The 25779-nt window shown below is 38.1% G+C and overlaps 1 protein-coding gene across 3 annotated transcripts in view; it reads left to right on the top strand.

Moving 5' to 3' along the window:
* The window catches only part of LOC133638837 (E3 SUMO-protein ligase PIAS1-like), a 125410-nt gene that overhangs the window by 81910 nt on the left and 17721 nt on the right, over positions 1-25779 (top strand). For all 3 annotated transcript variants that reach the window (XM_062031823.1, XM_062031839.1, XM_062031830.1), the window contains exons 3-11: positions 7301-7385; positions 7490-7628; positions 10752-10886; positions 11709-11814; positions 13191-13264; positions 17485-17645; positions 21784-21917; positions 22181-22394; positions 23012-23151. In XM_062031823.1, the coding sequence (XP_061887807.1) occupies positions 7301-7385; positions 7490-7628; positions 10752-10886; positions 11709-11814; positions 13191-13264; positions 17485-17645; positions 21784-21917; positions 22181-22394; positions 23012-23151 (1188 nt within the window). The remainder of the gene's footprint in view (positions 1-7300; positions 7386-7489; positions 7629-10751; positions 10887-11708; positions 11815-13190; positions 13265-17484; positions 17646-21783; positions 21918-22180; positions 22395-23011; positions 23152-25779) is intronic.

Consider the following 25779-nt stretch of genomic DNA (forward strand, 5'->3'; position numbering starts at 1 on the left):
AGAGAGAGAGAGAGAGAGACAGCGTTTACAGGTGCAGCCACGCTGCTTGCCACGGGGGGAATTCCGCCCTCAATGAAGACTCCCAGGTTTGATGGCAAGGCGAACTGGGAGGCATTTCATCCCACTTCTGACATCAATGGTAGCGTCCAGAAGAAGTGCACACCAAGTCTGATGCACTTTTTAAACTTTTATTGAGCACGCTATACTAACACAGCTCAACTTATCTCGTTCTTTCCAAAAGGAAAACCAATCCTCACTCCTCATTTCCGCAACAGCAACGCTTCCTCCTTCTTCGCCAATCACCTTACAGGCGTGCTACGTTCACAACAAAGAGGATGCAGGATAAAGTGACAGAAATTGAAATTTTTGTATTGTAATATACATCAGGAAGTGTTGTGTAAGAAAGTGTTAAAAATAAAACCATCAAAAGCCATCTGCTTTTGTATAAAGATAAGTTAGGTTAAATGAAAATATTATTATTATTATTATCTATCTTACGGTATATCAAAAATAATTTGAGCAAAATTTAATTGAAATATTGTCGGTGTGGCCCTCCAGCAGTGCTCGGGTTGCTCATGCGGCCCCCGGTAAAAATTAATTGCCCACCCCTGCTGTATACTAATACGTTGCCATAATAAGACAAGCTGCCAGCCGAGGAACCCACCAATCTAAGCAATCTTGTAAGCACACTGGAATGCCTTAATGAGCTCCTCTGCCATATAGTAGGAGAGCCAGCCCATTATGATTTACACCACTGTTGTTAGTGGGGAGGAAGTAACACAGGTTTCATTTCTTTGTGTAAAACTGCTTGGAATGTCGAGATCTGACCTTTAGTCATTTTATTTTTGGCTTTTGTCCTTGTTTGTAATGGAGGGGTCTCTTGTGTTTGTGTGCGTACGAGTCTGTTTGCATGTGTGTGGCACACTCAAGTAGCAAAGGCACGACTAAGCTAACAAACTCTAGCTGGGCTTTGTTGTGCTGAATGGGCAGATTGAACTAAATAAATGATCCCTGGTTTAGCTCATACTTAAGACCAGACCTAATATAGACCCAAGAACTGTTAATTTGCTAACACTAAATTCTGTTTTTTTCAATTTTAAATTGGGGGCGGCATTGCTCAGGTGATAGAGCGGACAATGATTACTTTCAAACTAGAAAAAAACAATATTTATATCATGTGCTGTCATCTGTGTCAGTAGAAATGTTCACATTTCAGCCTACAAGAATTCCACTTCCAACTAAAGAAAACATGCTGCAGTAAATTGTGTATGATTTTTATGTTTTACACATGCACACTCACATCAACTACAATTGTAGTCCAAGAACCATTAAAAAAAGCTACAAATAAATCAGATCTTACTCACAAGTTACTCATTAACCAAGAAGTCCAAGAACCATAAACAATAGCTACAAGTTACTCAATACTTGAGTAGCTTTTTCAAGGAATACTTATTTACTCTTACTCAAGTAGTTATTTTGATGACTACTCTTTACTTTTACTTGAGTCATTATTTTCCAAAGTAACGATACTCTTGCTTGAGCACCATTTTTGGGTAATCTACCCACTTCTTAATGACAATAGTGTTTAAATTATAATGTGTTACAGAGTCAGGCAGTAGTCTTTGCCATACAGCTGACTGTAGTCTTTTGTTGCGCCCTAAAAGTGTTTATATCGTAAATATTGTACTTATTACACACTAGCTGTCTGATTGTAACGTGTATCTTAGTTGTGGAGTTCATTACCACATTTGGAGGTGTTGAGATCGACATATAAAATCGCTAATGCTAATTAGTAGCAGGTCTATAATAAATCCAATGCAAATTAGCATTGAGCTAGCACATTTTGAAAGGTGGAGCCTTACTCTATGTTTGAGTGTTTTCTATCAGGAATACTTGCTTTGTTGGCATCGAAAACTTTACTATTACCTCGGGTCAGTTTGGCTGAGTCAGCTCTGAGTGCTGCTTGAGTGCCTGTTTGCCCGACCTAGTCCGATACGGGACGTGAAGTCACATGCAACAAAGGTGTAGAAATATGGCACCGTTTGATTTTACTTGAATCGATAGTTCGATACCCAGTTGTACTGACAAAATTTGGTTGGCCCCTATAAAAGTACTGAATTCAGTATCCATTCCTAAATACATTGCTGAATAGTTCTCCATATCTTCTTAAGAACCAGCGTCCTCTGCAATGGGCATGTGTTTTTGGTCTATTGCATTTGTCACAGGTTGATTGGCAACAGTAAATTGGCCCTATTGTGTGAATGTGAGTGTGAATGTTGTCTGTCTATCTGTGTTGGCCCTGTGATGAGGTGGCGACTTGTCCAGGGTGTACCCCACCTACCGCCCGAATGCAGCTGAGATAGGCTCCAGCAACACCCGCGACCCTGTAAGGGACGAGCGGTAGAAAATGGATGGATACATTTCGAAGAAACATCGCCCTGTTAGGCAAAACACAAATGTCCACTGCAGAGGACACTGGTTCTCAGGAGGATACATGAATAGAATACAGGTCATGGTTTTCCTTAGATCACATGCAATTTAGGTGTTTTGGAAGAAAAACATTTGAAAACAGGTCTTACTGTGGAAGGTTTAAAAAATGACCACTGCTGACCACAGTGGTTACAGTATAGGCTATACCTTTTTTTGTGATTGCAATATGTTTCAATATTATTTTCCACTCCCGTTTTAATGGATTGACCCCCAACTATTAGAAAGAATAATATACAGTATTACCTCAACTTTTGAGCTTAATTAGTTCTATGATGGAGCTCTACACTCAAAACACTTATATCTCAAATCAGCGTTCACACAAACTTTCTTTCTTCCCATGGTTGGAAAACAAAGTGAAGTCCATCTCAAGCTATAAGCTAATGCTAGTGAGTGACCAGATGTGTTGTTCGGATCTGAAGGGGTTCACTGTGGCATTTGCCACGCCAACCAATTGCAGGATGCTTGTAATTCTATATTTTGCTTGCAACTTACAGAATAACTATTAGCCGAAAGACAGCTCTTATCTGAAAACACTCTCATGTTGTGGCACTACTGTAATACGACATAGTAAGCCTTTTTTATGGGAACATTGACTATTGTTTACTTATTTTTATAGATAACATGTACATGCAAATAATCTTAGTGTTTGATTATGAATGACGCATGCTCAGTTGTTACTAAATAGAAATAAGGATGTGTATGACAATAGGTTACAGCTAGGCTTTTAGCAGAACTTGTCAATATCTAACTAGAAGAATAAATTATAGATCAGACATAGGCAATTGGCAGCTGTATACAGCCAAATAACAACCACATATTTTCCCCATTGTGGAATAAATAAAGTCTATCCTATCCTATTTCTAAAAAAAAAAGTTTGATGTCGGACACCAAAAGTCAATATAAGTGTGAAAGATTATGTGTTTCAGCAGAGATGGGAAACAGAGTACTTGTTTATGGACTTGCAAACGCAGTGCTTGATGTGATGTGCATTTTAAACAACCTAATGGACCACTGCAACATAAATCATAAAGATAAGTAGTATCCTGTCATAACTATTGATTTCAGTTCCTGAATACTGCATAAGTTGTTTCATTTTCTTTGACTGTTTCATTTCCTTTAAAAAATACCAAAGGCATTCCTTGTTTAAAAAAAAAAAAGGAAAATTAAGTTTGAGAAAATAAGTCATTTTATGTCATGTCTGAAATGTTCATGACTTTTAAAAAATATGCTGATATAATTACTGATTTTAGTGTAATATGATTCTTAGTGCATTGTAAAGAGGGGTACATGTAAACATATTTGTTCCTGTGTTTTAAACAAAGGTGTTGGAATTTTAAAACCTTGAGATACTCACATAATTAGTAGTCAGGGTCGGCAACACTTTATTGGTTCTACTCAACACAGAAGTTGTTATTTTATAGAAATGAAATATAAGAAATACAGTTTAAGTTGCTATTGTAATCAGAATTGATCTTGGAAAAAATGTAATCAAGTAGTTCCGTCTTTAAAATAAAAGTTTGCAGAAGAATGTTTCATCAAATGTAGAGTGCAAGAATGAAGGGTTCAGTCCCGACAAATATTGGCTTATCCAGTTTGGTGGAAAGAGTGACTTGAAGCATGAATGTGATGGGAGGGTGAGAGTTTGAAAAAGCATGCAAGGACAGCATGAGCGAAAGTGAGCAAGAGTGAGCTAGAGTGATCGAGATCTATTTTTAGCTCCGTTGCAGAAGAGGAAGAAAAGTCTGAAAGCACACTACTTTCAATATTGCACAGGCACCAAAATGCTTAACCGTTAAAAAGAGGCATGAGAGGGACAAGCGGTAGAAAATTGATTGATGGATGTATGTATGTATGAATGTACAGTTTGCATTATGGGTTTTATATGCATGGGTTGTATTATAGGTAATTACAGAGTGAATAAAAAAGCTCTTTGATATGTGATGACCATGACTGGCACCATAATTAAGTCAATGCGTGCTGTGAAACTGGACGTGCACTAGCTGGCATTACACCTGTTTTAATAAAACAAACACCAAGGTGTAATTCCTGATAATGATTTCACATTAACAACCCACTGGCTATAAGAGCACAATTATTCCCTCTAAAAACATGATATGCACTTAGCAATTAAACTTGCTTAATTTCAACCAGCACTCATTGTTATGCTAAAGGTGTTTGCACGAAACAGGAGAGTGTCGACGGAGTTTTTTCACTGGCATATTCAATTTAAAGGCACACAACAAATGGTTTATTTTGCAAATACTTATAGACTTGGTGCATAAGTGAATATACTGTTGGGTTGCACAAAAAAATCAAAGAACAATCTAATTTCTAAATACAGTATTGATTTTTTTTAGATATCACTTAACAGCATCACAATCAAACATTTTACAGAAGTACCCACGTCGGGCTGCAGCTATCGATTATTTTAGGAATTGAGTATTTAATTGGTTCGATTATACGGCTGTCCAATAACACACTATGTAGCCTCAATTCTTCTTTCAGGGAAAATAGTAGAAATAAACAAGGATTTTTTTGATGGCTTTTATTCTTTGTACTTTTATACTCATCATCGGCGGTCACTCGAACGAGTATGACGATCCTCCTGGTAGGGGTGTATCCCTTTATGGAGGATGCCTGTGCGTGACTTAGTTTAACGTGTGGAGACTGGTGCACAGACAGTCACCACACGATCCTTGACAGAATCGGGTCGGGGTCCAGTGGCATGGAGTCCAAGACGACTGGGGACCCTTTTCTGCTGCAGCTTTCTTCCGCCATCGCAGCCGTTGTGGTAGTTCTTAAATCTACTGTCTTCTGCCTGTTCCGCCGTTGAGGTCTTCACCGTATCCCTGGCTAGGGGGCAGTCAGGTACTAGGCCTTTGCCAAGGACCACCTGGGGTAACTGTAGTAAAGGGGTTAACCTCCTAGTGCCCCAAGACCCCATAGAGGAGCCTCCACTGCCGGACGCACTTTAACGTCATGCCCAGGACAGACTTTTATACTACGCTCACATCACTCTATATTATGTTGGAAAAAAAAGTAAAAAGTAAAAAAAAAACCTGGGTGGCCTCAAACCATATAATAGATTAAAAAATCTAAACAAAAAGACTGATAATTTATGATGTTTGAGTGACTGTACAAGAAACATCTCAAGGATGCACTGGGACACATCCTCAGTGATGTATCCTGGGGTCATAGGGTGTTTCGGGTCTTGCAACATCATACACCCTCGCCAAGGTGACCCAGCCGGGGTTGATCAAGTCCCGATTTGCATCCCAGTAGCAGTCCACAGATCAGCCCTCTTAATCCAAAGCCACTGTGTAGCCTTCTCTGCGACTTCGCTTGCGGATCTAATGGCCCTCTTCTTTGCTGCCCCTACAATGCCCAAGCGACTCAGGACTTTGCACAGAGAGCGTCCTGCAAAACCCCTACAACCAGCTTCTATAGGCTCATAGAAGGTTCGCCAGCCTCTCTTCCTGCACTCCTCCACCAGTCCCTGGCACTTAGCGCGTTTCCTCTCATTGGCTTCCTCAATACGTTCTTCCCAGGGCACCGTAAGTTCCAGAATGATCAGGTGTCTTGAAGCCTCAGAGGTAACGATCATGTCTGGACGTAGAGTTGTATTTAATGTATTTAACAATTTAACACACATTTACTAACGCGTCAGCTACCAAAATAGTATTTTACCTTGTCTTTGGTTGTTTGCTGCTCTTAAATATGCAGGATGCTTTCTGGTAACGGGCTGCATCGTTAATGTAGTGCTATTGTGAAATGCCAACTCAGTTTGACATTGTAAACATTTCACCACGATGTCTGTCTTTTTCAGTTTAAATGATTGCAAAACCTTTGACAGTTTCTCCTCCCTCTTCTCTTTGCTTTATTTCTCCCTCTTCTTTGAGCCATCTCTGTCGATACTCCACAGCGTGACCTACTGTACAGCTCCTTGGGTGCACAGCTCTCTATTGGAGCAGTCTTGCGGAAACAATGGATTTAATTTATCTGTATTAATTATCCTCATGAAATGAATCATCAAAGCAACAACAAAAATCGAGGACTTTTTCTAATCGAATTAATCGATGAATGGATGCAGCCCGAGACTCCCGTTACATTTTTTTTTAAGTACAATGGCAGACTCTTATTTCTCTCTATTCCTGCTACCTAGTAATCCTTGTGAACTGGGCGAGTTGGCTCTGCTGTTCTGACCAACGAGGTATACTGGCAATAATTAATCTTTTTTTTTTTTTTTAACCTGGCTTTTTATTCATCCATGACTGTAATGTGGAGTAAGCGAGTGTGTCATGTTTTTGGGTTTATTTTGTCTTTCTATTAATTAAAAAAATAGTTCACTTTCTTTCTGGGAAATTGCATGAATAGCGTCAGAAAGACCAATGGACGTTTCTTTAAAGCAGACCAGGACAATGAAGAGTAAAAATGATATGTAACAACAAACAATGTTGTTGTTTTTTTTAAACAAAAGCACATGACCCTGAACATCCCAAAAAAATCTCAATTCTAAATTTTGCACAACAACAGCATTACCAAACTTTCTACTATCTAACCATTTTTATCATGTGTATGACATGAGACCTTGAGAACATGAAGAAGGGTGGGAAAACAAAGTATGATAGGTATTTTGTCCACCAGCAGGGGACAGACATTATACACTGTATACACATCACACATGCAAATTTGACTGTCTTTTGTTAACATTCAAGAAATACACATAAAATCACAACATACAGTATTATCTTATTATACAGTGTAAACTATTGGACGTTTCTATTATACATTTTTTGTTGTTTTTCCACAGCTTCAGACAACAGCCAGAGATTTCAGGAGACGTGTTTTGCCTTTGCATTAACGCCGCAGCAAGTCCAGCAGATCAGCAGTTCCATGTAAGATAAACGATAAGTCATTCTGTTCAAGCCTGGATCTAAATTATTTATAAATGAATCATGCTGGTACAATTCGTTTTTTTCTTTTTATTTTATAATTAAAGGGACATCTCGGGGACCAAATGTGATTCCTCAGTTCAAGTCCAATTGCGGTTTTGCCTGTCAGAGACGAGCTGTCCTCAGGAAGATCATTTTCCACCCAGTTTGTGTGTGAAAGTGAATGGCAAGCCATGTAACCTGCCGGTGAGTAATACTGACACAAACATGTACAGTGGAGAAACTGTGAAAACACCATGTTTGGTTTGTTCATAAATCACTCCTTTGAAAATATGCTGATAACACTACAAGACAGTACTAATAGTCATCATATCTTATTGTGGTTCTTATGGAGATAATGATGCTATTTATATTGGGGTTGTCCGAAATAGTGTACTAACGGTGGTAATTAATTTATTCAATCATCCATCCATCCATTTTCTGCCGCTTGTCCCTTTTGGGGCCGCGGGGGGTGCTGGAGCTTATCTCAGCAATCATTGAAAAATCACACCTCTCTGTGCCTGCCAAACAGCAAGATACACAAAGAAGTAACAAACGGACCGACAAACTAGCAGCTAAGGAGTGCAGTAACCATGAGGAAGCTAAATGGCGTGCAAACTGAACAGAGTAGTGAGCATACTGTAGATGACAGACCTGCATATAGAAACACATGGAACGAGTATCAGACGTATTAGCTCATGGGTCCCCAAACTAGGGCCGGAACTGGGCCACCAGATGACAAACAAGGCAAAAAACTAAAACAAACAAAATATATGTATATATATATATACTATATATATATATATATATATATATATATATATATATATATATATATATATATATATATATATATATATATATATATATATATATATATATATATATATAACAGTACAGGCCAAAAGTTTGGACACACCTTCTCATTCAATGCGTTTTCTTTATTTTCATGACTATTTACATTGTAGATTGTCACTGAAGGCATCAAAACTATGAATGAACACATGTGGAGTTATGTACTTAACAAAAAAAGGTGAAATAACTAAAAACATGTTTTATATTCTAGTTTATTCAAAATAGCCACCCTTTGCTCTGATTACTGCTTTGCACACTCTTGGCATTCTCTCGATGAGCTTCAAGCACATCTGTGAAGTGAAAACCATTTCAGGTGACTACATTTTGAAGCTCATCGAGAGAATGCCAAGAGTGTGTTAAAAAGTAATCAGAGCAACGTGTGGCTATTTTGAAGAAACTAGAATATAAAACATGTTTTCAGTTATTTCACCTTTTTTGTTAAGTACATAACTCCACATGTGTTCATTCAAAGTTTTGATGCATTCTGTGACAATCTACAATGTAAATAGTCATGAAAATAAAGAAAACGCATTGAATGAGAAGGTGTGTCCAAACTTTTGGCCTGTACTGTATATATATATACAGTATAATATATATAGATATACAGTATAGTACAGTCTATATATATATATATATACTGTACATATATACTATATATATTTTTAACCCATTGTGGTCATTGAGTTTTAACCCAATGTGTCGAAAAGTTTGGGGAGCCCTGTATTAGACCGTCTCAAGAAAAAGGAAGGAATGAGCAATGTGGCATAAAGTGGTATCTAACAAAAACATACCAAACAGAAAGCATTAATGTGACATTAATGTTTAGTACATTTTTATTATTGTTATTAGGATGTTTTAACTTGATGAGAATTGTAGCTGAGATCCACCCCCCGTGTCCCCAAAAAGGGACTAGCGGTAGAAAATGGATGGATGGATGGATGAATGGATAGAATCGTATTTTCAGTTGGAGCTATTAAAAAACATACATTACTTTTTGGTACCTCAGGATTCGAGTTGTATTTGTTCTGTGATGCAGCTCGTACCTCGAAAAACCTGTATTACGAAACAGCATTGCCCATTGAAATGAATTAAAATTAATGTAATCGATGCCTGCACCCCCAAAATACCATCATTTGAACATACGTAATGCTGACTAAAAAAGAAAACATAACATTTAGATAAGAAATATTGTATAAAAACAATACAGTATAATGTACTACCAACAACTACAAGAGTCTTATGAAGTAATGGAATAATAATGTACAGCATTTACTTTGGAGAGTGGACTTTTACGTTATCTCCATGGAGGTGCTTCTCCGTCAAGCACACTATCAGCAGCTTCTCCATCATTTCATGGATACATGTCTGCCGTTTAGATATTATTTTGATGTCCTTGGCTGCAGTTTTTACTTCAGTATATTGCAAACTAGCATTGCTGTATGTTTCAAGGCAGCAACACGGCTAATCATGTTTTTAATGTTGTTGTTTTTCTTCTTTAATTTAGTGAACATCATGTGCTTCTTCTTCTGAGCTATGTCCTTCACGCTCACTTTCAATGTTCCAATGGTTGGACAAAGAAAGTTATGTCCTATGGTTATGTTGATCTCTAGCTATAAGCTATTGCTAGCGGTTAAGACAGAATGTTTTGGGAATTTGGGGGGATCTCTGTAACATTTGCTACGCCTACTCGTAACCTGAATTTTTGCTAACTAAAGCATACTAATTAGATGAGAGACAGCTCGTGGTTTGAAAAACTCCTAAGATAGGGCGCTCGTCTACCGAGGTACCACTGTATATTAAACATATAGAATTGTATCCTGTTAGGAAAATACAGTAAAGATTGTCATAATTCATACATGGTCGCAAAAAGTAATTAATCATGATTAATTAATTTAAAAATTGGGATTAATCTGAAATGTATTCAATATGACATCCCTACTTTATACATATGTTCAACTTTGTTACTAATATGACTGATTGATAACTGATTTAATGTCGTGTTTGATACCCATGTGACTAAAGCATGATATGAAGGAGTTTGTTGTGCAGAGAGCGACGGTACATTTACCGTAGTAGAAAAAGACATAACCAAAATGATTGTAACTCAAGACGACCAGAGAGAGCACTGGTACATAATCACGTGTTTGCTAAGTTTTTCTATTGGATGGAAATACTGTTGGAACTTTGAAAACATTTTTTTGACTGAGTGTTAATTTCATGCTATTTAAGGTTATGAAAACTAACTAAACTGAGGTGTGACATAAACTCAAGGAAATCTTGTGGAGTTGAGTTGATTAAGCGTCTGATCCTCTCAGTCTTTTGAAGTTTAGGCAGCCTTAAGTACTGAAGAACTGACAGTAACAATCTCAATCTAAAGAGGGCCAATACCAATTTCCAGGCTTGTCTTGTCCTGTCTCTTACGTTCCGATGTATTTTAAATACATGTCTATACCCTTTTATCATGTAACTTTACAGGGTTATCTTCCTCCAACCAAAAACGGTGTTGAGCCTAAGCGGCCCAGCCGGCCCATCAACATTACCTCACTGGTCAGACTGTCCACCACAGTCCCTAATACCATTGTGGTGTCCTGGACCGCTGAGATTGGAAGGGTAAGAGTCCAAACTCTCTTGCGCTTTTAATTCTCTCTCTCTCTCTCTCTCTCTCTCTCTCTCTCTCTCTCTCTCTCTCTCTCTCTCTCTCTCTCTCTCTCTCTCTCTCTCTCTCTCTCTCTCTCTCTCTCTCTCTCTCTCTCTCTCTCTCTCTCCCTCTCCCTCTCCCTCTCCCTTCCCCTCTCTCTCTCTCTCTCTCTCTCTCTCTCTCTCTTTCTCTCTCTTCACACATATATATATATATATATATATATATATATATATATATATATATATATATATATATATATATACATATATATATATATCCATCCATCCATCCATTTTCTATATATATATATATATATATATATATATATATATATATATATATATATATATATATATAATTTCACTGGGGAATGACAATTGTCCATTGTGAATTTAAATAAATGCTTTCCAAGCCTTGTTGTGTGCCTGTTCAGGATTCATCTATAATATGTGACTATTGTGGAATTATTCTTAGAGCAGTAATAGCTTTGCTTTTAAGGACCAAATGTTCTAGTTCAAGACCTGCTGCGGACAGATAATATGTTCAGTCTATTCCTCAAAGAGGTAGTCAAAAGTTGTTGTAGTTCCACAGAAACACGAAAGATGGCAGTGTCGTCCTTCACGCTGTCCTCATAAAAGTGTGTTGTCTCACACTCTGTAGAGCCTACATTAGCCTCAGACAAGGATGCATACTTTGTACTATAGCATGTTGCCTGCCCTGTCCTTCATATAGTCAGTCATTGGTCCATTGAAAAACTCTAAATGTGGCTCTGTGGGTTTCTATATCCACAGAATTACTCCATGGCAGTGTACTTGGTGAAGCAGCAGTCGTCCACAGTGCTTTTGCAGAGGCTACGGGCCAAAGGCATACGGAATCCAGACCACTCCAGAGCACTCAGTAAGAATTCTTTCAGCCTCTTTTTGTTATTGACGTCTGAGTCAAACTGTACTTTTCAACATCTGTAAGGTGTATAACAGGGCTATTCAACTACATAATGAAGAGGGCCGCAGTTTCAAGAGCCCAAGGGCTCAGGGGCCGGACATCGAAATGTGAATGCTTCTGCAGGTTATATATTTCTTTGAGACTGTGTTTACTTAATTGCAAAGTAAACACATCGGCTGTCACACTGCACTGTCAATAAAATAAAAATTGTTGAGGTTTGAGGTTCCTTCTGTTTAATTATTTTCCTTCCTTGGTTTTATTTCTTTACACGTCTACCTTCATTTAGGTTTGCAAGACTGTAAATATAAACATAAAATAAACATAACAAAATTATACCTTCCATTGTGTATTTTACGTGAATAATGCTCATTGTGCATTTTACATAAATAAAATAGGTTTAGTATTAATATATTCACCCAAACGATAAATGTTTACACATATAAAAATGTCACAACATTCACACACACCAAACACTGTATGTGACATTACTATAAGCGTTGTCGCCCTCTACTGGTCAAATTTAGCACTACATGTATTAAACGAGGATTGATCATTAATCCCAGACAAAAAATAACAAGACCACGAATACAAAAGACATCACAAAATCATCAATTTCAATACAAAACAAACTAAATATATTTATGCACAAATTATATCTACTCACAAATATTTGACCAAATTTGGGGATTTCTACTATTATTGCTTGCTTGTCTGGATCAATGTGTCCGCCGCTTAAATGGTCCACCAGAAAATAATGACTCGAGCAGTTGCTCGGGGTAGCACATTTATACTTTGTTGTCCAGTCCTTGTTAAAAGTCAGATTTTTGCAATTCATTTGGATTTTTTTTCCAGGGTTGAATGAGTAGTCTTCTACTACTCACCTCACTGCTGCTTCACTGTGACACATATGCTTCGGTGTTGCCCCCTGTGGGGTGGCAGGAGTACTGTATATACGATCAACCCTAGTTTTAATGGTTTCATCAAGCCTATATGGGCGATGTTTGACGGGCCGGATGAAAAGCTTTGGCCGGCCACCAGTGAATAGACTCGGTGTATAATTACCCAATTAATACGTGCAGTTATTTGTCAATTACAACTAAAGGCTTCATTCGCTGTTTTGCAAACAATTATGAAGCAGCATATATGTATCTGTATAACATTGTGATCGGTAATTAGAAGGGGTTTGTGAACAATGACAATCTGTAGTTTGCACTAACATCAGCCTTGATGTGTCTAAAGCAATAAAATGACTTACAAGAAATTAAACTGCAAACAGGAATTCATTTTTCTCTGCCTCATCTGTGTGTTTGTTTTTTTCCTTTTCCCGCCAGTCAAGGAGAAGCTAACAGCAGACCCAGACAGTGAAATAGCCACAACTAGCCTCCGTGTGTCATTGCTGTGTCCGGTAAGCACATAGCTTTCATTTTAATACAACAAAAGAGCCCAATCCTTCTCATTTCAGAGACTTTTAAAGTGATATTGGATCCTAGTGGGACACTCCAGTACCGTCATTTTCGGGCTTTATAGCACACCTAATTATAAACCGCACCCACCAGACTTTTGGACAAATATTATTTTGTACACATATAGGCCGCACAAATCTATAAGTCGCAAGAGGTCATTGAGCGCAGTCTTCGTGGTCCTATGCACTGAAACCGCTGAGGTTGTTTTCTACGGCGCGTGGGGGACGTTCGTGACCCATTAGTGGTGGTGGATTTCCAGTTCAATCGTCTATGGCAGGGGTGTCAAACTCATTTTAGCTCAGTGGCCGCATGGAGGAAAATCTATTCCCACGCGGGCTGGACTGATAAAATCATGGCATAATCATTTAAAAATAAAGACAACTTCAAAATGTTTTTTTTTGTTTTACTTTGGGCAAAAATAGAAGAAGGACATTCTTAAAAGTTATATGTTACAACTAATCCTGTTGGCAAAACACTTCAAGTTAGTTGAAAGTTATGAGGTAAAAAAATTGGTGCAGTTTCAAAAATACCTTGAAGAACACAATGAACATAGACGTTGTCTCAGTGTTTTTACAAAGCCACTTTAAACACTTCCTGTTCAGCATTTTCACGTTGGCAGTTCAGCATTAAAGACGTGTTTGGAAAAGCAACCGAGTGTTTCCTCAACCCGCTGCAATGGTGAAATCCACAGCTGCCACAATACATTCATTTATCATCATTCAAATATTACAAATATAACAATCAAAAACAAAATTGTCAAAAAAATTACACCATAATAGCTGAATTAAAGGTTACACAACTACAAACTTAACCAATGTGTGAACATGGTAGATTTAAGCATAAAATAAAATATAACAAACAACAAATGTAGAAGCACACATTTTTTACAATGGATTTCAGTGTGCACATCGTGCTGTCAACAAATTGCGAGCGCTGCACGGGACTCTTAACTACAAAGATGATGGTCAAGTTGACTTAAGTCTTTGCATCTTACCGTTTTGTTATTTTATCCGTTGAGTGGATAATTTTACAATGAAAGAACTTGGTATTGTGTGTCGCCACAGCATTAGTCTGCTGCCAGCCACAACAGCTAATTGCTTGCACTTGCGCTGATTGAAATAGTGGCAGCCAATCCAGAGGGCGCTTAAAATCAGCTGACACTTAATCCTTAAACAGTGTGATGTGTGACTTGAGTTACACTTGAATTGCTATTGCGACATCTAGTGGACACATTTAGTACAGCAGTTTATTTCATAAAAAAATTGCAGCTCATTGTTATACTTAGCAAACTCATCTTGGAGGGGGTGGGCCAGATTAAACCCGTCCACTGGCCGAAGGTTTGACACCCCTGGTCTATGGCTTTTTGTGCATTTTGTCATGTCTTTTCTCCGTGATGAGGGTGAGTGCATAACACGTTGAATGGCAGATTAAATAGTTGTGTAACTGCATTTGATTTAAAGGGGACCTGTTACGCAAACCAACTTTTCTTACCTATTGGTACCTGTTTTGTGTATTTGGGACTTGCATAAGTCCCAACAATTTTACATAAAACCATGGAGGCATTACAGCGATGTTTATAAAACAATTTTGCCTTCCTTCATACTTTCTCGAAATGAGTCGTTTGGAATGTGCCCAATTTGTGACGTTTTTCCCATTGGTTACGTCAGCGGATATCTCCATATATAGTAATGTTTTACCCGAAGAGCTTTGCACGCGTCCGCCAGTAGTTTAATGCTGTAGTCAATAAGTCTCTTATTTTTCTCTATCCTCTTGTTGTGGGGCAGCCTGTCTCGTACATGCACATGCATCCATTGCTGTTGCCGTTTCCAATAGAAAGTTGTGTGCTGTTCAAACTTATATCGGTCAGTAGACTTGATATAGAAGCGCTAAAAACGACGACATGGCTGGCGCAGAGAAGACACAGTCGAAGTGAAGGCACATAAATAGGACCGCCCACAAAACCGCGTACCCTGAAGAGAGACAGTCAGAAAGAAACTTGAAAACAGTCTGTAAAACATAATCTATGCAAAATTTTGACCAATTTCATGTTATGTAAACCTGAAGTGTTCTAAATGTAGAAAAAAAATCATAATATTTTAATGTGAACAGTTTCATTGGTATACCGTGACACGTTCGGAAATTTTATTGGTTTGATGTGACACAGGTTAAACTTATTAGTAGCTTGGGAACCCGGAACATTTCACAAATTAGCCGCAGCATTGTATAAAGCCCAGGGTTCAAAGTGTGGAGAAAAAAAGTAGCGGTTTATACTCTGAAGATTACGCTGTTATTTTAAATAGAATACTAAATTTCATGTTGTGAACCGGGTAAATCTGTGTTCTTCTCCTCTTGGCTGAATTTCTCAAATTCTGCAGCCACCTCCCCCAACTACTCCTACTCCGTTGAAATTGGTCGAGGTTCAACCCCCAACCGATGATAATGCTAACAGTTATCAGCAATCAATAAAAAATGGTATATTGGACAATATTTGCTGAATATTGGAGATACTGCCGTCAAACTGTTAATTGAAAACTGGCGAGAGCAAAAGAGCAGTGAAATTTTAAGGGGAACTGCTTTTTTGTGGAATTTTGCCGAGCATTCTCAATCCCTCTGTAAGACAAGATCCCATATATATATATATATATATATATATATATATATATATATATATATATATATATATATATATATATATATATATATATATATATATATATATATATATATATATATATATATATATATTGTTTTAATGCATTCTAACTCTTGAATAAACGCTAGCAAGTGTCAGCTAACAATGGAGGTAATAGATGTCATCTATTGTGCCCATAGAGCCTTCTAAAAACATCCAAAAACCGCCATTTACCTGTCGTGACCTGATTATTAACTAAGTGTTAACAATATTGTTATTATAAGCGCTAATGTAGAGAAACTATTTTTAGCGACACCGTGATCATAAAGAGGTAATTAGCTCATGCAGCTATTGATATACTGAGCCGGTGAGCTGCTGCATTGCCTCTGAGTTCATGTAAATATAAACATCTCATCAGTCGGCATCCAAGTGAGAGAAGACATTTTACAGTAGGTGATTGTTTTATTATGTTTATAGTTTGTGTTTTATGTTTAGCACTCAGCAATAGTGCTACTTGCTGGATCTGTTTATCACACAGCTTCTAAAACTTGTAGATCATCATCTGTATATTCAGGCACAAAAATGTAAGGTTCTGGATCATAATTTGTTCCAAAGTTGTTGTTGGCTCTCTTGAAGTCTGCCATGATCAGTAGTAGTTGTTGTTGAAGGAAATTGGGAACATTGTGATGCACTGCCATATGCTTAAAATGAGCAAAATACGTAAGTATTACATGTTATTATGAATGTGCCTGTAAACCATTACATATATACATGCAGCGTGTAACTGAAACATTGATGAAGGTTTTGGATGTTTTTTAGAGCGCTTTATACGCAGAAAAGATCAAATCCCCATTAGCTTAATTGTTAGCTGACTCTTTATAGCGATTGAGTTAGATTGCATAAAAAAGAAAACGTGTTTGTTCTTGTCTCACATAGGGATTGTGAAAGATAAACAAAATATAAAAAAATTGCAGTTCCCCTTTAAAATCTGTCTTTAGCTCCCCAGTAAATCAAAAAAAAATTTCTCCTGATTCACTCCTGTTTAAATACACAATTCTTACATGCAAAAAACAACTCTTTGGCTGCCATTTTAAAGAGAAAGGGTAGTAAATGTACTAAACAGCGGTTGTGGGTTACTGCTGGGCACTTAGCAAGTTTCCATATACAGTATGGACTTCCTAAAGTTTTGACTTGAGATCTCCTAAAATTCTCACATCTGATCGAACACAAGATTTAGGAGTGGCATGCATACAAATGAAAGCAGGGATAATTCAACCAACCTCATCATAAGGTACTTTTACATCATGTAAAACAAGAGTACAACATGTTAAACATATACGTACGTCTGAAAAGTTGCAATTGTAGGATAATAGCCCTTTAAGATTCTAAGACATTTTCCCAACTTTTAAGGTGCACCTTTTCCATATGCTCGTGTTCATGACATTTATGCCGCCCGTATACTTGCTACGGGCCCTGCTGTGGGAGTGTCCTCTTTATTGCCTGACCACATATTTATGCACCACTGCGCAGCTTGGAAAGATGCGGCTGATGATTCCATGCCGGGCGCTGACATGCTCTCACCTGCAGTGCTTTGACGCCACACTGTATATCCAAATGAACGAGAAGAAGCCCACCTGGGTGTGTCCTGTCTGTGACAAGAAGGCCCCCTATGAACATCTTATCATCGACGGGTAAATAATCCAACCCCGCCATCACATCCTGTAGTAAAACTATGCACAGATTATTTCACATAAACCATCTAGTTCGTTTGTAAACACTTCAGTGGTTGGATTCTCTTAGAAGTCCTCATTTCATAACAAACAGCAATCATGATCAGATCCTTTGCTTTCCGACATGTTTTTCCATGTTATAATTGTCATACCCATATTTTATACTTTACATCAGGGGTGTACAAACTTTTTCCACTAAGGACCGCACACTGAAAAAACAAGCGTTTGGGAGCCAATTTGATATTTTTAATTTTCAAAACCAATACAATATGTAGATTTCTTTTTTTTTTTTTTTTTTTACCTTTAGGGCCCCAAGTTTTGTTCCCAGGGACCCAGAAGGGTCTCAGTCATATATTTTTTAATCAACGCTTGAATTACTAAATCAACATCAGGCCTACCTGTCAATATACATTTTTGTTTGTTTATTTGTTTTGTTTTGGTTTGTTGTATGCCCTTTTTGTCAAAACCCAGTTTTTATGGCATAAATACAAAATATTTCCCCCCCAAAAACATTTCTGAGTGGAATATTTGCTGTGAAATAATTGGAGCCTTAAATAGGTCAATATTCAACAACATTGATTTTGATTCATTATTATTTTTTGAACAACAGTAGTTGTTTTTTTTAATCCCACTAACATTTTTGGGGATCCAATAGGGCCTCACTAATAAAAGTGTTAAAAATAAGTCACACAATTTTTTAATATATATTTTTTTACTTTCAACGCTTAAATCTCTAGATCAATTTCAGATCCATCCGTCGATTGTAAGTTTTAATTATTTTTTGTTTGTTTGTTTTATGTCCTTATGTCAAATACAATTTTGTTTTATATGAGGTGGCGACTTGTCCAGGGTGTACCCCGCCTTCCGCCCGAATGCAGCTGAGATCGGCTCCAGCACCCCCCGCGTCCCCGAAAAGGACAAGCGGTAGAAAATGGATGGATGGATGGATGGATGGATGGATGGATGGCAAAAACAAAATATGCAATATTTATCTTTAGAATTTTGGGATGTGAAGTAATTGGAGCCTTGAATGGGTCAACAATTCATAGCAACATTGATGTTGATTTATTATTATTTTTTGAGACAGCTTCAAAGAAAAAAACTGCTTTAGAGTCTAAATTGAATGTGCCACGGGCCGTTAAAAATTCACTGTAGGCCGCAAATGGCACTTGGGTCTTACTTTGGACACCCCTGCTTTACATCTATTCAGATATAATGAAGAATAATCCATTGTTTTATTGTATTTATATCTCATTTGCTATAACTGTCGTAATCGCCAGCTCTTATGCCCTGTGCTGCTGCGTTGGGTAACCTTACATATTTTATACACAACTCTGATCTGTGGAAGTTAGCACGATTACTGGTTAATGGTGCTCCGGATTTGCCACCAAACCCATGATTAGGGATGCAACGATTATACATTTTGACTGTAAGATTAAAGTCTGAGTAATAATCATGGTTTCCCCTACATCACAATAACTATGAATCAATTAATTTTAAACAAAAAAATCATAAAATTACATATTAATTAGCGTTTGATGTTTTATTTATTACTGTTGGAAAAAACATAGATCAATAACTTTTTTTAATAACAATACAAAATAATAAATATAAACACAAATTGTAATAATCTTTATTAATCCCTAAGGGGAACATGTTACCCATGTGGGTAATAAACTCAAGTTGCATTGTCATCAACTGTCATCCATGCCTATTTTTTTATTTGTAATAATTTATTTTACTTAAGGGTGTAACGATTTGTTTTAACAACAATTCGATATTTGTGGTTGCCTATACGATTCAGGAACAATCTATTTTTTGTATTTTTTATTTTTTTAGATTCAGTCCAAAACGTTTCAGTGATTTGAAATCGATTCAGTTACTTGTTAGCAAACAATTCAACCAATGTGACTGTGAAATAAATAGTAGACAATAGACACTGCAGTTGAAGTTTTCTATATTCATGTTATTTCTTGTAAGGGAACTAGGTATAAATGAAATATTTTCTGGACTATAGAGCACACCGGGATGTAAGCCACACCCACAAAATCTTTAAAGGAAAAAATATTTTTCCATATATTAGCCGCACCAGACTATAAGCCGTAGATATATACGTTATGGAAAAATGTATTTACACAGGAATATTTTGTAAATGTTTATTTACATACCTTAATTGTTTCCAAACGGGATGTGTAACACGACAGTTAAATGGCTGATCAAACAAAACAGAAGTCATCGTCATGGACCCACTAGCTGTGGAGCTAGCTCTCCAATCAGCTAAACAGACTCAATAAGTCCAAGGTGACGTTTTGGCAAATTTATTAAGGGATTTGTGAAACTGAAACAATACAAAAAGAATGCCATTGTGATTTAATAATACTAAGACAGACACTCGTAAACGTGTTAGCATACTAGCTAATGCTAACGACGCTAGCTTCATTACACAAAACATTATGATAGCATGTACAAATATGCATGAAAACTACAGATATTACACATGGGACGGTTTAATTAGTCAGATGTATTTCAGTTAAACTGTGAAACTTGCAAACATTGCTTAAATGAAGAATCATTTCGAGTAAAAACACTATGGATGCTTATTTCCGGTTTACGGCATCAAAACAGGAAGTACATTTTTCAACCTGCAATACCTGCAGTGAGCGAACCCGTCCAAAAGATGGCAGCATAGCACAAACAATCACACACCATTGCAGTCCTCTGCTTGGGTTTAACACAAACTGTAAAACACAAAACATTATAAGCATCAGCAAAAACAAACCAAAAATTAGCCGCCGCGTTTTATAAGCCACAAGGTTCAAAATCTAAGAAAAAATTAGCGACTTATAGTCCAGAATTTACAGTAATGGCCAATGCATTTACATGTTATTTGAATCAAGTGTAACCAACACTATAGGTTGAATTAACAAGAGGAAACCTTTTCTGCTCACATTTTCAACATTTACGCAATTTTCAATAATAAAAGTACAGTAACCAACACTTTAACAGTAGATTTACCTGCTAAATAAAGTTCCCCGACCAGGCAATAAAGTTTTCCGCCTTGTCTTCGCCGATGCAGGACAGCGTCCCAGGTGTGCAGAGGCATGTATGCCCCCTCATCCCTATCGATGGCGTTGGCCCCTCGCTTCCTAATTTCCATAGCCTCCTTCATTCATCTCTTGTATTTATTTGTTTCTTATCAAATTACTTCTCCTTGGCTGTCGTTTGTATGTTGTGGTGTTCCAAAAGTTGGACTGTCGCCGTAACTTGCTCCGCTGTCGGTCGCGTCTTTGTGGTTTAAAGTTGTGTTGCGGCTGAAAGTTATTGTGTTGTATCGTTAGTATTTGTTGTGGCTTTTGCAATCGTGCTGTAGCTGAAAGTTTTTATGTTGTAATTACTAATATTGTCTTGTGGCATTTGTTGTGACCTTTCTCAGCCACCTTACCTCTCCACCATTTTTGTTTTGATGATGTCACAGACGGGCAAAATAGACTTACCGGCAGGAATAATCAATATGCTTTAAATAGTCACCGAATGAAGCCCTTGAGGAGTACCTGTTTGTTTACACTCAAATGACTCAATGCTAAGCTACTGTTACCTTTTTCAAGTACCCAAAACGACTTCTGCTGTTTTGGGGCGTGGGAGAAGATGACTGCTTTGTCCTGCTGCCATTTTTAAGGTAATGTAACATACCAGCGTGTCTCTCGATAGGCGCATACAGTTTTTGTGCGTGCACCGTTGGTATAGGTTTGTTTTCGTTCCGTGCAGGAAACAAGGTAGCAGCATAACACCCGCATATAGCGAGGGAGGAGGACTGATGCACACAGTGTAGTGGAGCCTTTGCAATTAAACAGGGAGGTTTTTAATCACGGTTAATATTAAAACCGGTCTATCATATCATATATAACAGTTGCATCCATTCCTTACCCATGATGGCATAGCCCTCCTTCCATTGATATGTTTTGTTTAAACCCTACATCAAGACAATGAGCCCACTTTGTTTCCATTTCAATATGCGTGTGTAAATAGGATTCATTATAATGTGAAAGGTTTACACATTTTGTTTCATTGTTGGGTGATGTGATTCTCACTGCTCTTTCAGGCTTTTTGTGGAGATCCTGAACAACTGTATGGATTGTGATGAGATCCAGTTCAAGGAAGATGGAAACTGGTCCCCCATGAGGACAAAAAAGGAAGTGCAAGAAGTCTCCTCTGCCTCGTTAACCAGCCTAAATGGTAAGATAAAATATCTTGAGGAATGAATCACGTTGGGGGTTAGTAAGTAAGGAGAGCGAGTAATAAAGTAATTGAGAAAAGAGGTTATGTGCACTAAATATTCAATCTTTACATCACAGTTTTGATGGAGCAATGGGGATTTCAAAGACAAACAGCTCAGCAGTGAATTAATCTGTTTGCGTGGTATTCACTTTTATTGTTGTATGCTTTCTGCTTAAAGAAAAAACACACTCACAAAGCAGTCTTTCAATGTTGCTGTGCAGGGCCGAGTCAGACATCTGTGAGCTCCGATCAGCAGAGCTACTTGTCAGCTAACCACAGCTACAGCAGTAACAGCAAGAAAATGACCGTCATAGACTTGACATTAGACAGCTCCTCAGAAGACGAAGGACGGGATACTCTGTCGCCACAGCCTCCTCCAGCCAAACGAGCCTGTCCCCCCATGTCCCCAGCGTCACCGCCCGTCCTCAACAAAGGGTCAGACACTTAGCAAATGTTGTGATTTTGTCTGCCCATATTGTCAAGATATTACGCGATGTGCTGCTCACTCGGGAATTGATGCATTGATTCGAGGCGCTAAATGATTTGTGAGATTTTCACTTGAATGCATGGGTAGGCATTTACTTTGTGCATGACTTGCCACACAGTTAGCAAACAGGCGGGTGAGTTAGAAATATTTGTATCTTATATTCTTTATGCCATTCAGTCAATGCAGGCAGAATGCTTACTAAAGACTTTCTCGTGTGATTAATATTTCATTGATATGGTGCGTTATGTTTTGTTGCAAATGTGCTTATCAACAAGTTACATTAAGGGGAACTGCACTTTTTTGGAATTTTGCCTATTATTTACAATCCCTATGTGAGACAACAAAACATATTTTTTTGTGCATTTTAAATAGTAAAAAAACATATAAGAGGTGGCTAACAATGGACAATGGACATGGAATCTATTTCGCCTATAAAGTCCTCAAAAAAGCATCTAAAAATCTCCAATGGCTCTTGCTTGCAGTTTTTTTTAATGATTTACAACGCACAGAAAAAAGAAAGACGTGTGTCTTTAAAGTGATGATAAGTAAAGTTTTTCTCCCTCAGTGTGTTGAACCTGCACCACCAGGCCTCCCCGGTGAGTCGTGCTCCCAGCATGCCAGCCGTGGACACCAGCTACATGCCTCCTGTACCTCCACTCATCCAGGACTATAGACCTTATTACCACACCACTGGTGACTTGCCAGGTAATGACAAACACACACAGACTAATACAACAATAGCATGTGTTGGTGTGTTACACTTCTTGAGTGAGTTACAAAATTAAATGGTTAACAGCAAGCCTTGCCAAGACCAAAGTTTGTTGGTTGAAGTTTATTTCGAACATGTATACAGTTTCAATATGATACATCACATATTTTCCATTTCTCTCTACAATATGCCCTAAAAAGAGAAGAAAGAAGCAAAGCTCATTTTACCAAATTTTTCGGACTATAAGTCGCAGTTTTTTTCATAGTTTGGCCGGGGGGTGCGACTTATACTCAGGAGCGACTTATGTGTGAAATTATTAACACATTACCGTAAAATATCAAATAATATTATTTAGCTCATTCACGTAAGAGACTAGACGTACAAACCCCGTTTCCATATGAGTTGGGAAATTGTGTTAGATGTAAATATAAACGGAATACAATGATTTGCAAATCCTTTTCAACCCATATTCAATTGAATGCACTACAAAGACAACATATTTGATGTTCAAACTGATAAACTTAATTTTTTTTTTGCAAATAATAATTAACTTAGAATTTCATGGCTGCAACACGTGCCAAAGTAGTTGGGAAAGGGCATGTTCACCACTGTGTTACATGGTCTTTCCTTTTAACAACATTTAGTAAACGTTTGGGAACTGAGGAGACACATGTTTTAAGCTTATCAGGTGGAATTCTTTCCCATTCTTGCTTGATGTACAGCTTAAACTGTTCAACAGTCCGGGGGTCTCCATTGTGGTATTTTAGGCTTCATAATGCGCCACACATTTTCAATGGGAGACAGGTCTGGACTACAGGCAGGTCAGTCTAGTACCCTCACTCTTTTACTATGAAGCCACGTTGATGTAACACGTGGCTTGACATTGTCTTGCTGAAATAAGCAGGGGCGTCCATGGTAATGTTGCTTGGATGGCAACATATGTTGCTCCAAAACCTGTATGTACCTTTCAGCATTAATCACAGATGTGTAAGTTACCCATGTCTTGGGCACTAATACACCCTCGTACCATCACAGATGCTGGCTTTTCAACTTTGCGCCGATAACAATCCGGATGGTTCTTTTCCTCTTTGGTCCGGAGGACACAACGTCCACAGTTTCCAAAAACAATTTGAAATGTGGACTCGTCAGACCACAGAACACTTTTCCACCTTGTATCAGTTCATCTTAGATGAGCTCAGGCCCAGCGAAGCCGACGGCGTTTCTGGGTGTTGTTGATAAACGGTTTGCATAGGAGAGTTTTAACTTGCACTTACAGATGTAGCGACCAACTGTAGTTACTGACAGTGGGTTTCTGAAGTGTTCCTGAGCCCATGTGGTGATATCCTTTACACATTGATGTTGCTTGTTGATGCAGTACAGCCTGAGGGATCGAAGGTCACAGGCTTAGCTGCTTACGTGCAGTGATTTCTCCAGATTCTCTAAACCCTTTGATGATATTACGGACCGTAGATGGTGAAATCCCTAAATTCCTTGCAATAGCTGGTTGAGAAAGGTTATTCTTAAACTGTTCAACAATTTGCTCAGGCATTTGTTGACAAAGTGGTGACCCTCGCCCCATCCTTGTTTGTGAATGACTGAGCATTTCATGGAATCTACTTTTATACCCAATCATGGCACCCACCTGTTCCCAATTTGCCTGTTCACCTGTGGGATGTTCCAAATAAGTGTTTGATGAGCATTCCTCAACTTTATCAGTATTTATTGCCACCTTTCCCAACTTCTTTGTCACATGTTGCTGGCATCAAATTCTAAAGATAATGATTATTTACAAAAAAAAAATGTTTATCAGTTTGAACATCAAATATCTTGTCTTTGTAGCATATTCAACTGAATATGGGTTGAAAATGATTTGCAAATCATTGTATTCCGTTTATATTTACATCTAACACAATTTCCCAACTCATATGGAAACAGGGTTTGTATTTGCTTAATCCATTCCATACTTTAATTCCACTTACTGATAGGGTTGGGTATCGTTTCAATTCGAACGATTCCGATTCCGATTCCGATTCCTGACGATTCTCGGTTCCGATTCTTCTTGTACCATGCCGGGATCAATGTGTTTGACAGGTAGTCCCTGGAAGGTGGTATGTATTTTGGGTTGAGAGTTTTCACCATATCCCTGCAAACATAAACAAACATGTAATGTTGCTGTTACTGTTTAGCCCAGTATCAATTAGCTTAGCTCTAATGTTATTGCTTAACTAACCTAAATGTTGGAGATTCCACCTCTGAAAAGGGATGCAGTCTTTTGACTATGTGTGCAGTGACCTTTCTGTGGCACTCTTCCGTCTGTGGCACCGACATCTTCCCCATTGCCACTACGGTGAACGGAGTACGCTGAGCACATCGCGGAGCCTGGCTAGCAGGTTGTAAATTGTCTATGAAAAAATATGCGGGCTGATTTGTTAGCTGCCGCAACGTTGGCGCAAAACACATTATTTATTGCATATATATTGTTTTACTTACCGGATTCGGACTGCAGTGCAGTCACCGAGGTGCCAGGCTGGGCGTCGGAGGAAGAGGCAGAGGAGGACGGTCAGCGCAGCGTGTCGAAGACGGGACACGCATTTATTTGTACTCCATGAACTCGGAGGTGCTTC

The sequence above is a fragment of the Entelurus aequoreus genome, linkage group LG02 (genome assembly GCF_033978785.1).
Source record: "Entelurus aequoreus isolate RoL-2023_Sb linkage group LG02, RoL_Eaeq_v1.1, whole genome shotgun sequence".
Lineage (NCBI taxonomy): Eukaryota > Metazoa > Chordata > Actinopteri > Syngnathiformes > Syngnathidae > Entelurus > Entelurus aequoreus.